At 38.6% G+C, this 15,948-nt stretch overlaps 1 protein-coding gene across 2 annotated transcripts in view; it reads left to right on the forward strand.

The window, feature by feature from the left end:
• LOC132238577 (sodium channel protein type 1 subunit alpha) overlaps positions 1-13,852 on the forward strand; it is a 104,449-nt gene extending 90,597 nt beyond the window's left edge. For both annotated transcript variants that reach the window (XM_059704228.1, XM_059704227.1), the window contains 5 exons: positions 2,415-2,468; positions 4,412-4,549; positions 6,413-6,517; positions 8,142-8,412; positions 10,967-13,852. In XM_059704228.1, the coding sequence (XP_059560211.1) occupies positions 2,415-2,468; positions 4,412-4,549; positions 6,413-6,517; positions 8,142-8,412; positions 10,967-12,144 (1,746 nt within the window). In that variant the 3' untranslated portion in view covers positions 12,145-13,852. The remainder of the gene's footprint in view (positions 1-2,414; positions 2,469-4,411; positions 4,550-6,412; positions 6,518-8,141; positions 8,413-10,966) is intronic.
• Positions 13,853-15,948: the final 2,096 nt, after the last annotated feature.

Below are 15,948 nucleotides of genomic sequence, written 5' to 3' on the forward strand. Positions count from 1 at the left end.
GTTAGTGTTATGAAAATACTAGGGGCCCGGTGCACGAAATTAGTGCACTGGGTGTGGGTGGGGGGAGTGTCCCTCAGCCCAGCCTGCCCCCTCTCACATACTGGGAGCCCTCAGGCGTTGACCCCCATCACCCTCCAATCGCAGGATCGGCCCCTTGCCCAGGCCTGACGCCTCTGACAGAGGCGTCAGGCCTGGGCAGGGGACCCTCATTTCCTCCCATCACTGGTTCTGCCCCCAGCCCCCTCCGATTGCTGGCTCTGCCCCTTGCCCAGGCCTGATGCCTCAGCCAGAGGCGTAGCCCCCCATCACCCTCCGATCGCCTGATTGGCCCCTTGCCCAGGCCTGACGCCTCCGCCAGAGGTGTCAGGCTTGGACAGGGGACCCCCATCTCCCCCCGATCACTGGCTCTGGCCCCCGCCCAGGCCTGAGGCCTCTGGCCCAGGAATCATGCCTGGGCAGGGGACCCCCATCTCCCTCTGATCGCTTGCTCCACTCCCCTCCCAAGCCTGACGCCTCTGACCCAGGCTTCAGGCCTGGGCAAGGGGACCATCATATCCCCCCAATCCCCGGCTCAGCCCCCGCCCAGGCCTGATGCCTCGGCCAGAGGAGTTGACCCTCATCACCCTCTGATCACCAATCACCGGATCGGCCCCTTGACCAGGCCTGAGGCCTCTGGCAGAGGTGTCAGGCCTGGGCAGGGGAACCCCAGCTCCCCGTGGTTGCAGGCTCCACCCCTGCCCAGGCCTAATGCCTCTGGTGAGGCGTCCGGCTCGGGCAGCAGGGACCCGCAGCTGCAGCGGCCCTGCGATCATGGGCTCAGCTTTAGGCCCAGGCAAGGGACCCCTAGCTCCCGGGACTGCCAGCTTTGACCGTGCCCAGCTCCCATCGCTGGCTCCACCCCTACTTCCTGCTATCACTGGCCAGGGCGGAAAAGGCACCTGATTCTCCGATCATGGCTGGGGCTCAGGGCAAAGGCGGCCCCAGGGCCGCCTTTGCCCTGCCCCCCAGCTCTTAGCTCCCCCCTGGGTTTCCGATCACTGTCAGTGGCAGGGGGCTTCTTCCTGCTTTCCCTTTCGCCTCCCTGCATTGTGCCTACATATGCAAATTAACCGCCATCTTGTTGGCAGTTAACTGCCAATCTTAGTTGGCAATTAACTGCCAATCATAGTTGTCAGTTAATTTGCATATAGCCCTGATTAGCCAATGAAAGAGGTATCATCGTACGCCAATTACCATTTTTCTCTTTTATTAGTGTAGATATGTGTATTGTGTTGCAATATAGATGCTGAAAGTTCAGTTAAATTACTAGCTAACAAACAATCCTCTCAGGCTCATAGGGCTCAAAATTTATATCGTGGGACAAATAACAAATTGCTATAAGTTATTAGACTTGGGATCCTTCTTGAATTTATGAATGCCAAGTGTCTACTGTACATTTTTTCACCTTTCTTATGCATATTAACTCACTCTCATAAAAAATTATATAGAAGAATGTAATATAGGATTATTTCTGGATATTATATTCCAACATTCTTAAAAGGATAGTTGCAACTCTAACTTTATATGCAGGGATGGGCAAAAGTAGGCTTAGAGTTGTAATACAAATAAATAATACAATGATTAATAAATACTACAAGAAAAACTCTGTTTCCTATACTCATAACTGTAAACCTACTTTTGCTTACTCCTGTATATATATGTGATCTTTAGTGTTAAAAATAAAGAGAAATCTTAAACTTTTGGATACTTTGATCACCTTACAGATGGATTTCAGTAGATGATCAGATCATTGTAATTGTTTTGCTGCTACAGATATTGCCAAATGTGGTAGTATTTGTAAAGCTTTCTAAAAGCATTCTTCCAAATTTTGCCCTAACTGGTTTGGTTCAGTGGATAGAGCATCAGCCTGCGGACTGAAGGGTCCCAGGTTCGATTCCAGTCAAGGGCTTGTACCTTGGTTGCGGGCATATCCCCAGTAGGGGGTGTACAGGAGGCAGCTGATGAATGTTTCTCCCTCATCAATGTTTCTAACTATCTATTCCTCTCCCTTCCTTTCTGTAAAAAATCAATAAAATATAAAAAATAAATAAATAAAAAGTAAAAGTATTTTACCAAATTTTGATAGCACTTTAAATTGTATGATTTCATTAACTCTAAAGAATTGAGAAGTATTTGTGATTTCTTAATCACAAATATCACAAGTATTTGATATCTAATGACCATTTTGTTCATTACGTGTTCTAGAAATGAAAAGACTTACTTAGATATTGTGTTGTTCCAAAACCCATGTCAAATTTGTTTTGAAAGTCTTTTGAAAATGTTCCTTTGTAAAAAATACATAAGTGAGAATATTTATTATGTTAGATCTCAATTATTTTTATGCCAAAGTAAAGCATATGTGTCCTTTTTTATAGGCCACATTTAAAGGATGGATGGATATAATGTATGCAGCAGTTGATTCCAGAAATGTAAGTATTTTGTATATACTTTTTAAAATAATATTTGTTAGGTGCTAAAATTAATTCAGCAGAGTATTGCAGTCAAATGGAATGATTCTACAATGATTAAAAAAAATAAAGGGAAAAGTATGACTCAAATTAATATTCAAGTATACCAATGATTATAAAAAAGATCTTACAAAGATCAATCAAAACTATTTTGAAAGGCAAACTGAAATAGCATATTAATATATTTAATAACTAACAAATATCTTTCTATTAAATAGTTCCTATTTTTATCCTCTTCTCTACTAACTCGAGGCCCAGTGCATGAATTCATGCACCAGTGGGGTCCCTTGGCCTGGCCTGCGGGATCGGGCTGAAACCAGCTCTCCAACATTCCCTGAGGGGTCCCGGATTGCGAGAGGGCATAGGCCAGGCTGAGGGACCCCACCGATGCACGATCAGGGCCAGGGAGGAATGCGGGAGGCTGGCCAGCCGGGGAGGGACCGTGGGAGGGTTCCAGGGCATGTCTGGCCCATCTTGCTCAGTCCTGATTGGCCAGACCCCAGCAGCAAGCTAACCAGGGAGTGTCTGACCCCTGGTGGTTAGTGAACATCATAGCGAGTGGTTGAGCAGCCTTAGCATATCATTAGCATATTATGCTTTGATTGGTTGAACAGACGACCGGATGACTGGATGACCGGACACTTAGCACATTAGGCTTTTATTATATAGGATTATATAATCAGTAATAATTTTGGTGTGCAGGAGCAAATGTGAAAATATATGTGATTGCCAACTACTGTCCAAATATCAAGAGGTTGAAATATATAGTTACTCCCCATATTGAATGGTATGAAAGTTTGAGATGTTGTCGTCCAGGCAGCTTTAAATTTCTATAACAGTTCCTTTCAAATTAATTCTTTTATATGATTTTAGTATCCATACTTTACTAATGCTGTTATCACTTCTATGGCCAACAGATACCATGAAGTGTATATCACCAAAGTAAAGACCTACTTTATTTGATTTCTCCTACCACAGCCTCTTTCCGGCCTCAAGAAAAGAACTAATATCCACGCTCATTCCAACTCAAACTTTGCAAAATTAAGGTTTTCTAAAAGCCTTGATTTTTATTCTGAAGCCCAATCTGTTTAGTCTATCATTATAGACTGTCCTGACAATCTTTAAACTGACCTGATAGACCTCACTTTTATCTTTCTTGATATGCACTTCCCCTAAGTGGCTTTGCTTTTATGTTAAGTATCATCCTGATATGCTCCAAAATACTTAATATTTTGTTTTGTGTGTTTGGTTGGCTTTTAACTCTATTGTCTTTAGAAGGACATAAACCTATGAGTGAACTATCCATAATGACTTCTTTACTTCTTTACTAAGTGATAGATAATAGTTCAATGCTAATTTACAATAAGCACAATCTAGATATTAAATTATCAATTGAAGATTTATAAGATGGAGTTCTAGTTATATCTACTAAATCTGAAAAATTCAGTGAATGTTGTAATGTTAAAGATATGATGCTGAAAATCTAAATGAATAACTCAATTCCTATTTGCTGAATAAATTCATGTATGCACAAATGGTTGCTTCTAAACATTGTATACATATTTACTCAAGTAAAACTTTTTCACTAATTTTTTAAATTATTAAAATTCAGTACCTTAAAAATTTTTCCAAATTTTGCATACTACTGTCCAAATACCAAGATGATAGTTGTATTTACATTTATAAAAATAGATCCTTAAGGGTCTTGATAACCATATTTTTTTACATGAAGACATCCTTAAAGGCCACTTTCAGAGATTTTTTTAGAAGTAGTTGATACAGAGAGAAAAGAAGTACTGCTTAAGTATTACTAGGAATTTCCTTTTCTATTCTCATGAAAAAGTACCAATGACTTCTGGTCTCAATATTATTGTGATATTTTACAAAATGTCTCCCTTTGGTAGGTGGAGCTGCAGCCTAAGTATGAAGAAAGCCTGTACATGTATCTTTACTTCGTCATTTTCATCATCTTTGGGTCCTTCTTCACCTTGAACCTGTTTATTGGTGTCATCATAGATAATTTCAACCAGCAAAAAAAGAAGATAAGTATTTCTAATATTTTCTCTCTCACTAAAGATAGTAAAATTATTTGAGGTATTCTCGCCACCAAAGTATACTTTAATTCAGAAGAGACCAAATGGGTGTGTATAAGAGTCTTTTTTTGTATCCTCTCCCTTGCCATCCACTGCTCACACCCCTGAGAATAGGTTTACAAATCCTCTCTCCCTTCTGTTGTTGTTGTTTTTAATCAGAAACTAAATTTTCTATCTTTTGAAAGAGAATATTAGAAAGGAACCCAGGCATATGCCCTTTTCCCAAAGTCAACTTGTTGTTTTATCCTTGCAACTCCCCTCCTAAAAATACATCTTCCAGCTAAAGCCCTTCATTGGTTCCTTTTATATAATTCTACTTCATTCTTCCTGATATTTAATTATAAACTACCAGTTCCCATATTGAATTAAACAGCTCTTTATATTATTAATTATCATCTTTCCAAATATATATGCACATTATAGAAAATATGGAAAGTAAAGAAATATCATGACTCATGAGTAACCACTATTCGCATTATATGTTTTCTGTTCAAATTTTCTCTATACAGATTCTTGTTATTGAAATTATTTTATCTATAACTATAAATTCTCTTTTTTATTATACTTAAATATTTTGTTAAGTCTTCATATACACATGATCATTATTTACTTAACCACTTCCCATAATATTAATGATTTAGGTTGCTTCTAATCTTTAATGATTTAAATAGTGTCTTGTCAAAAGTTTTTGTGGGGAAAACCAGTTTTAATTATTTCATTAAGATAAATTCCCAGAGTAAAGTAGTTTGCTTTCCGAAAATAACAGTCCCACTTACACTGCCAATAGCTATGTACAGGTGTGCCCAGGTCACAGCTGCTTCACTAACATCAAACACTCTTTGTTTTTACTACTTGATATTTGATAAATTAAATTAGTATTTCATTTTATTTATTTATTTTTGTTGTTGCTGTTAATCCTCACCTGAGGATATGTCCCACTGATAGAGTGAGTGGAAGTGAGGAGAAGAGACAGAGAGAGAAACATCAAAGTGAGAGAGACATCCATTGATTGCCTCCTGCATGAGCCCCAACCAGGGTCAGGGATTGAGCCTGCCATTGAGGTATGTCCCCTTGACTGGAATCAAACCCAGGACCCTTCAGTCCATGGGCCAATACTCTATCCATTGAGTCAAACTGGCTAGGGCTTATTTTACTTTTGTCTTTTATTGGTACGTTTGAATGTGTTTTCAAGTGCTTTTTTGCCATTTATTTTCCTTTCTTTGTGTATTGCTCTTTCATCTCATTTGCTCAGTATGTTTTCTTATTAAATAACTAGAGGCCTGGTGCATGAGATTCATGCACTCATGGGAGTCCCTCAGCCCAGCCTGTGCCCTCTTGCAGTCCAGAAACCCTCAGGGGATGTCCCACTGCCAGCGTACGCCCAAAGGGAGCAGGCCTAAGCCAGCAGTGAGACATCCTTAACCCTGCCACATTGCTGCTAATGCTCCTCCTGTGGGAGCACACTGACCACCAGGAGGCAGCTCCTGAACTGAGCATCCTCCCCCTGGTGGTCAGTGCGCGTCATGGTGACCAGTTGTTCCACTGTTCAGTCAATTTGCATATTAGCCTTTTATTATATAGGATAATGAAAATAATAAAGTCAATTTTGGATGATTGTGAAAATTAAATAGGATTATAGTACCTAAAATGTACTTTTAATTTTTCAAATTTTAAGTCCCAGGCATAATTATCCCAACTCATTGAAGTTTGCATTTCCTTTTTTAACTACCCCTTTCCTATTTTAAGTTTATCATTGAAATATGTGTGCAAAGGGACATAGTTTTAACTAGTTTTGTTTTTTCTTTTCTATACTTTGGAGGTCAAGACATCTTTATGACAGAAGAACAGAAGAAATATTATAATGCAATGAAAAAATTAGGATCGAAAAAGCCACAAAAGCCTATACCTCGACCAGGAGTAAGAAATACCAAATGATATGGGGGGAAAATATACCAAAAACAAAAACTTGCATGGGTTTTCTTACAAGAGAGATAGCAGCTAATGTTTCTAGCTTCAAAGATTTCTTCAATTTTTTAAAACATCATTAATTCATACCTTTTATGGTAATGGTAAAAATTATTTTAAAAAAGAGAGACCAAAAATAAAAAAGAATAGAAAATGTGCTCTTAATTTCAAGGGATTTAGAATTATACAGTTAGAATCCAAACTAAATGGCAAAGGACACAAAATACTAGTGAACTTTCATAATGTGCTAGACAGCAGTTGCATTCTTGAGAATGATGAGTAATATAAACTTTCCCTTGATAAGCCTCAACAGTGGAAGTAGAAATGGGTCAACTGTGTATAGGGAAAATGTAAGATAGAAGATATCCTCAGAGTTCCTCAGTGTCCTACGGAAATGAGCCAGACAAGGACCGGCCGTGACTGACAGTGGCAGACCGGGAGCAGAACCATGGGTCAGTGACAAGGGATGTGAATTTTAAAAAAATGTCTTTATTGGTTTTTAGAGAGAGAGGAAAAGAGAGGGAGAAAGAAAGGGAAACATGATGTGAGAATGGAACATTGATTAGCTGCCTCCTCTACACCCCCTACCAAGAATGAGCCCAAAACCCAGCCAAGTGCCTTGACAAGAAATAGAACCAGCAACCTTTGGTGCATGGTAGAATGCCCAACTGAGCACCAGCCAGGCTGAGGGTGTGAATTTTTTTTTAATTTTTGTTTTATTGCTTAAAATATTACAAAGAGTGGTACATATGTCTCCTTTTTTGAGGATGTGAATTTTTGACATCAAAGAATAAGGGAGTGCTTTTCTGGTCTGATTATCCCCGTATAGACTCAATCAGAATTGTGTGTCTGACAATGTCAACAAGGACTGTGTGGTGGAAGAACATCAATACTGCCATAAATGAACTTTAAATGCAAAATGTCCTAGAAATCCCAAGTTCCCTTGAACAGTTCTTTGAGAATAAGACAAATGGAATGTTATTAGATACTGCATTTTGAAATGGATGCATGGTTCAACTGATAATGGGACATTGTGGTAAAACAAAATAAAGCAGATTTCTTACCTTCTTATAAACTTAATACGTTAATATGCACTTGTATTACTATGCAATGTTTCTTATCAGAAATCTCCTCTTGAAAAGAGATTGTTATTCTGTGGGATACACATTGGTAAACAGCAATTTAGATAACTGAATTAAAAAAATTAATGTATTGCCGAGTCAGCATGGATCAGTGGTTGAGCATTGAATTATAAATCAGGAAGTCATGGTTCGATTCCTGGTCAGGGCACAGGCCTGGGTTGCGGACTCGATCCCCAGTGTGGGGTGTGCAGGAGGCAGCCAATCAATGATTCTCTCTCATCATTGATGTTTCTATCTCTCCCTCTCCCTTTCTCTCTGAAATCAATAAAAATATATTTTTAAAAAGTAATACATTATAAACCACCTTTTACAAAATTCAGGGCCAGTGGTGACTCTGTACAATACTAGGGAGTCCATGGAGAAAGTGTTTCTATAGATGTTAATATGTACAGGAAAACTATTCTGTTGCTAAAAGCATTTCTGTTTCTCTACAGAACAAATATCAAGGAATGGTCTTTGACTTTGTAACCAGACAAGTTTTTGACATAAGCATTATGATCCTCATCTGTCTCAACATGGTCACAATGATGGTAGAAACAGATGACCAAAGTGAATATGTAACCAGCGTGTTGGCACGCATCAACCTGGTGTTCATCGTGCTGTTCACCGGAGAGTGTGTTCTGAAGCTCATCTCCCTCCGCCATTATTATTTTACCATAGGCTGGAATATTTTTGATTTTGTGGTTGTCATTCTCTCCATTGTAGGTAAGAAGTATTTAAAGTCTCTTAAGTTCAGCTCAATAAAAGAAAAAGTGAGAACAATCAAGTTTAAATTAGAGGTCACCCCACCACTCAGAGATAACCACTAAGAAAATGTTTATGTATTTCATCCAGGTGTGTTTGCTTTTCTTACAAAATGAGGCTCCTGCTGTACATACAGTATTGTATCCTATTCTGTCCATTCTAGATACTAGGTGTATTATTTGTCAATATAATAAACTTTCATTCATTTGAATTAGAAATGTACTATTAACTGAGATCAAAATGTTTTGAGATGTTGAGATTGAATAGCCTATACATTATCTAAATGGCTCTATTGAGAAGAGGACTAGAAATTTAGTCTGGTATTTAGGAAATACATTGCATCAGAGATGTGGACATAGAGCCATCAGCAAGTAGATAGGACTGGAAGTAGATGACAAGAGAAGATAAAGCCTAGAGTGAGAAAATAATAAAAATAAAAACAAAAAATGTGACCAAATTCATATCAGAAGTTCTTTAAGAATATCAGGTAGAGATTTTCTAGATTACCCTGAAAAGGTTTATAGTAATGATGCACAAAGGAAAGTGTAGGTGGCACGGGACATTCTTTGATGTTTGTTCAAATCCTTCAACAGGTCACATGAGCAATAGCTCATCTTGTTAAAGATACAACTCCAGCTCCAGTGAAACAAAGAAGTCTGTCCATAGGACTGAAGCATGCACTCTTTCCTAAACCAGATAATATGATTAGGTCAATATTTAACCTCCAATATAGGGCACCTCTATTGGGAAGATGTTTATGTCATTCCCCTCTCTGAAGAAGTTGGTTGATACCCAATTCATACATTGTATGTAGCCTTTGATTCCTACACTAATCCCTCATGTAATCCTTTGTGGATAGGGTACTAAAGTTGTATGCATCTCTCTTATTCTCTCTCTCTCTTATTCTCTCTCTTTCTCTCTCTCTCTCTCTCTCTCTCTCTCTCTCTCTCTCTCTCTCTCTCTCTCTCTGTCTCTCTCTCTCTCTCTCTCTCAGTTATGTAGGCTTACTTACCCTGTACAGAATGAGACAGTGTAACTCCAAGACACTTGGTTTCTTGAGCTCCTCTTCAGTACAATTATTATTTCATTATTTAAATGGTAAAAGGAGAAAGAAGCTTAAAAGAAGAGGGCTGAGAGACCAGTATCAGCTACAGGAGACCAAAAAGATCATTGGCCTTAGACTTCTTTATACATACACCAGAGCATCTATAAATAAATGTATAAGAACTAGAGGCCCACTGCAGGAAGATTCCTGCAAGAATAGGGCTTCCTGAGGCCGGAGGGAAGCAGTGGAGAAGGGAACAAAGCCTGCCTGGCTTCCTCCCATCTCCGCTGCTGTCCTGCCCAGCTGCCCGGAGTTGCACATGGGAGGGCCGGGTGGGTGGCGGATCGCTGCTGTCCCGCCCAGCCAGCCCGGGTCGCACATGGGAGGGCCGTCCCGGATCACACACGGGAGGGTTGGATGGAGGACAGGCGGGTGGCGGATGGCACTGTCCCACCCTGCCTGCAGTATGCAAATTTAACAGCCATCTTTGTTGGGTTAATTTGCATACTCTTCTGATTGGCTAGTGGGCGTAGCGAAGGTATGGCCAATTCACATCTTTGTCTTTTATTAGTGTAGATATTATAGAGGAGACTCAGAAAAGTATTAAGTTCATGGAGAGATGAAGATAGCATCAAAAACTGCAGATGCTTTTAGATGGTTAAGGACTGAAAAGAGGATATGTGATTTGCCATTTTAGAAGAAAAAAAAGTATATTCATGTAACTTTGTTCTTATACTATTGGCCAATGCTATTCAGCCAGAATTGAGAATTTTAACTTATTTTTTTATAGATTTAGTCTGGAAATTTTAAGTAAGCTAATAAATAGCTTATAAAGTCAAAAAGTACTGTAAAATTTTTATTGAACTGAATGTTGTTTTAACTCAGACTGCCATAACAGAACAGGTGGCTTGAACAACTGAAATTTATTTTCTCAAAGTTCTGGAGGTTAAAAATCCAAGATCAAGGTGCCAGCATGGTGGGTTTCTGATGAAAGCTCCCTTCTTGGCTTGTAGACAGCCACCTTCTCACTGTGTCCTCACATGGCTGTGGGGAGGGGGGCTTGAAAAGGGACAGAAAGCTCTCCAGTGTCTCTTCTTATAATGGAACTAATCCACCATGAAGGCCCACCCTCAGGACCTGATGTAAACCTAATTATTTCCCAAAGGCTTTTTCTACAAATACTATCACAGGGAGGGTGGTTAGGGCTTTAACATATGAATTTGGGGCTGAAAATATTCCATCTGTTGTAAATATTGAGTTAACTTAATACTGAATGTCAAAATTTTGGTTTATTTATAACCTATATTATGTACAATTATACATATATGTGTGTGTGTGTATGTCAAATTTATTATTATGTAACTGAATTTAAATACTCTTAACTTTACCTTAGAGCCTTGACAGAAACTTAAGTGTTATTTTAATAGATAACTTCTTCATTGGTTGACATTCTCATTTTTTTATCTACAGGCATGTTTCTGGCAGAGCTGATAGAAAAATATTTTGTGTCCCCTACCTTGTTCCGAGTGATCCGTCTTGCCAGGATTGGACGAATCCTACGTCTGATCAAAGGGGCGAAGGGGATCCGCACGCTGCTCTTTGCTCTGATGATGTCCCTCCCTGCGTTGTTTAACATCGGCCTCCTGCTCTTCCTGGTCATGTTCATCTACGCCATCTTTGGAATGTCCAACTTTGCCTATGTCAAGAGGGAAGTTGGAATTGATGACATGTTCAACTTTGAAACCTTTGGCAACAGCATGATCTGCCTGTTCCAGATTACCACCTCTGCTGGCTGGGACGGGTTGCTAGCACCTATTCTTAATAGTGGACCCCCAGACTGTGACCCTGATAAAGTAAATCCTGGAAGCGCAGTTAAGGGAGACTGTGGGAACCCATCTGTGGGGATTTTCTTTTTCGTCAGTTACATCATCATATCATTTCTGGTTGTGGTGAACATGTACATCGCTGTCATCCTGGAGAACTTCAGTGTTGCTACTGAAGAAAGTGCAGAGCCCCTGAGTGAGGATGACTTTGAGATGTTCTACGAGGTTTGGGAGAAGTTTGACCCCGATGCTACCCAGTTCATGGAATTTGAAAAATTATCGCAGTTTGCAGCTGCTCTTGAACCCCCTCTCAATTTGCCACAGCCAAACAAACTCCAGCTCATTGCCATGGATTTGCCGATGGTCAGTGGTGACCGGATCCACTGTCTTGACATCCTATTTGCTTTTACTAAGAGGGTTCTGGGGGAGAGTGGAGAGATGGACGCTCTCCGTATACAGATGGAAGAACGATTCATGGCTTCTAATCCATCAAAGGCCTCCTACCAGCCAATTACTACAACTTTAAAACGAAAACAAGAGGAGGTGTCCGCTGTTATTATTCAGCGTGCTTACAGGCGCTACCTTTTAAGGCGAACTGTAAAACAAGCTTCATTTATGTATAACAAAAATAGAATCAAAGGTGGGGTTAATCTTCTTGCAAAAGAAGACATGATCATTGACAGAATAAATGAAAATTCTATTACAGAAAAAACTGACCTGACCATGTCCACAGCAGCTTGTCCACCCTCCTATGATCGGGTAACAAAGCCAATCGTGGAAAAACACGAGCAAGAAGGCAAAGATAAAAAAGCCAAAGGGAAATAAACAGAAACAGACAAAAATAATTGGGTTACTATTTGTTTACAGCCTGTGAAGGTGATGTATTTTTGTCAATAGGACTCCTTGAGGAGGTCAATGCCAAACTGACTGTTTTTACACAAATCTACTTAAGGTCAGTGCCTACAATCAGACAGTGACCCCTTGTCAGAAAACTGCAACTCTGTGTAAAGGGGAGATGACAGGAGGTTACTGTTCTCACTACCAGCTGACACTGCTGAAGACAAGAGACAAAACAGCTACTCAGAATGTGAGGACCAGTTCCAAGGGGTGCAAACCTATGATTTGGGTTGTTTAACATGAAACACTTTAGTGTAGTAATTGTATCCACTCTTTTGCATTTCAACTGCCACATTTGTCACATTTTTACAAAATCTGTTCGTGGATTCATCTTTTTTTTAATCCATGTGTTGTTTATTATATGTGACTATTTTTGTAAATGGGGTTTCTGTTGGGAAATAGATTAAAGGACCTCTTTACCAGGTATGCCACCGGGAGTGATGGCAATTACATGGCCCTCCTCTCTGAACAAAGACTTGGTTTGCATGAGGGCATGCTAACTTAGAGATCATGCATGAAAAAAGGGCACAAGGAAAACAATGAGTTCTTAAATTCCATCCATGTTTCCGGAGGGGTAATTAGGTGATAATTGGAGGTGCTTTGCTCATCTTGTTTTGTGTTTTTGTTTTCAAATCCAGCCCCTAGACCAAGTACATCATTTTGGGGGTGGTAGGCCACTAAATGTTAGTAGGTGCAAACTTCATTCAAATGTCTGGAATCATAATGTTATGTTTCTGTTTATTGTATTAAAAAAAAACCCTAAATAATGAGCATTGCTTCTCCCCTGAAGACTGAATTGACCAAAAGAACCCTTTATAAATTTCTGCTTAATCCTGCACTTCGTTTAGCCATCTTCAGCTCAGCAAGATCAACGCTGTATATGTTACTGAAATGCTATTTATTATGTAAATAGTCATTTTACCCTGTGGTGCACGTTTGAGCAAACAAATAATGACCTAAGCACAGTATTTATTGCATCAAATATGTACCACAAGAAATGTAGAGTGCAAGCTTTACACAGGTAATATAAAATATTATGTACCATTATAAATAGTTTGGATGCTATAAATGCATGTTTTTATTACCATGCCGCTATATCTGGTTTCTCCCACTGCTCAGAATCTCATTTATGAGAAACCGTATGTCAGTGGTAAAGTCAAGGAAATTGTTCAGCCAACTTCATTTCTTTATGTCATTAAGCAATAGTTTGCAGCACTTTAATAGCCTTTTGGTTATTTTTAAATTTTAAGTGGATAACATATGGTGTATAGCCAGACTGTACAGACATGTTTAAAAATAAACAAAAAAAAGAATCTTGCTTAACCTGTTAAAAATGTGTTTAGAATTTTATAAGCAAATATAAATACTGTAAAAAAAAAGTCATTTATTTTATTTTTCAGCATTATGTACATAAATATGAAGAGAAAATTACCTTCAGGTTGAGATCACAATCACTTTTCTTACTTTCTGTCCATAGTACTTTTTAATGGAAGAAATTTGCTAAAAAAGAAATGAAAATAAGACTGGATAGTTGTGTATTTCTGCTTTTTATTACATTTGCTAATTTTAGATTATTTCATAATTTTAAGGGCCAAAATGGGTTCACAATTCACATCCAAATTATGCTTTGCAATTGGAAAAGGGTATGAAATTTTATTTACACTTTTTGGTGTATTTACACTAGCTGATTGAAGGCAGTGTTTATTTTTCATTTCTGTCCTTTTATCTAACTTCTGTTTATATTTTTATTTCTTTGGAGTCATGCTGCTTTAGAATGCGGAAAATATGATGTAGGTTTCACATTATCCCCCCTACACACACAAAAAAAATAGAGTAGTGAACGTATCTAGGCAATTACATCAGGACATTTTGTGTTTCTTACAGATGAAGTAAACCGTAGGCTCCTCTTTTTCTTAAAACTACTTAGATAAACTGTATTCGTGAACTGCATGCTGGAAAATGCTACTGTTACCCTAAATGATGCTAACCAACATTAAAAATGTGCAAAACTAATAAAGATTACATTTTCTATTTTATTGTTTGCCCGGGTACTTCATTTATAACAAAATGAAGCTATTTTTATTCAACAAACTGGGGGAGAAGGGGAGCTAAACACACACACATACGCCCACAACTGGGTCTACCTGGCTGACAGTAAGGTGTGTCTCTGTTAGGAGAAAGAACTAATGTCTGAGTATAAGCTGGTGTCTGTCTCCAGGAGGAAACGTAAGGAAACCCAAATGATGGTGGATGGCGACTTGAAGCACAAAAAGAATCCCTTAAATTTGTATTTTAAAAAAGTGAAAGTTGCTATGTGTGAGCTGAATATTTTGTTTTAACCCCCAGAGCCACACTTTTCCAAGTTTCTCCACGCTGCTCTGTATGAGGGTAATTGTATGCATTGCATCAGTCTCATCAATCAGTCTCTTTCTCTACAGCTCACAACTGCTTTGGCCAATGGGAAGCAGCATCAGGAAAGCACCGATGGGAGAAGAGTGAATTGGGTATTTATCCCCAGTACCTTTGTTGAGCTGCTCTGGGTTGGCAGTGGCTGCATTTGACAATCTCAGTTATGAAGCCAGAAGGGAGAATATGACCTTGACAAGAAAAGGAACAGTAATGTGCAGTGTTTCTCTCATCCTTCAACAACCTTGTCTTTTCACATGGTAGCCCTAAAACAACATGAAAATAATACTGATGTATCAATGGCTGAAAAGACTTTCCTATTTCCAATCAATATAAATAAGAATTATAACAGAATTCTTGCCAATTTTTTTATACTCCACATCCATACCAGTACTCAACAAATACAAAGAGAACTGGTGAACATAATTCTAAAGATCAACATATTCATTTTTGTATTAATTTGCATAATATTTTGGTACCAAAAAGTAACTAATGCTCATGTAATGAAGTGATGTTAGTGTAAGACATAGTAAACAGCTTGAAGGGGTTCTCACTGGTCGAAATGGGCAATTTGACATAAAAATAAATAATGATAGTAATAGATTATAACCCATTGAATGAAATAACAATCCACCAGTATATACTGATATAAATGGAGAAAAGGACAAATCTAACCCTTACAGTTAAATGTTAACTGTCAAGTATAGTAGAAATAATGGAGTTAGAAAGTCACCAGTTGGCCATCTTCATAATGACAATTGATTCAGGCAAAAGTAATCAATGAATACTAAAACTCATGGGTGAGTTCAATGAGGAAAAGGAAATTTACATAGTCTCAATGGTATCTCTTCTGTATTAATTATAAAAATAATGAAGTTTACAGTGGAAAAATCTAGCAAACACTATCTTCAAAAATAACATCACCAATTATGGAACCAACTATACTGAAAAAGACATGCAATGTTTTGATATCCAGTCAAAATTGCACAAACAGAATTTAAGCATAAATGAAATCAAGCCCTGACTGGTTTGGCTCATTGGATAGAGCATCGGCCTGTGGACTGAAGGATCCCAGGTTCGATTCCGGTCAAGGGCATGTACCTTGGTTGCAGGCACATCCCCAGTAGGGGGTGTGCAGGGGCAGCTGATTGATGTTTCTCGCTTATCGATGTTTCTAACTCTCTATCCCTCTCCCTTCCTCTCTGTAAAAAATGAATAAAATATATTTTTTTAAAAATAAAAAAATAAATAAATGAAATCATATTGAGGGCATTCTATAAAATAGTGACTGAAATCTTCAAAAATATTAATGTCATAAAAAGCAAA

Source organism: Myotis daubentonii, chromosome 7, assembly GCF_963259705.1.
Source record: "Myotis daubentonii chromosome 7, mMyoDau2.1, whole genome shotgun sequence".
Taxonomy (NCBI): domain Eukaryota; kingdom Metazoa; phylum Chordata; class Mammalia; order Chiroptera; family Vespertilionidae; genus Myotis; species Myotis daubentonii.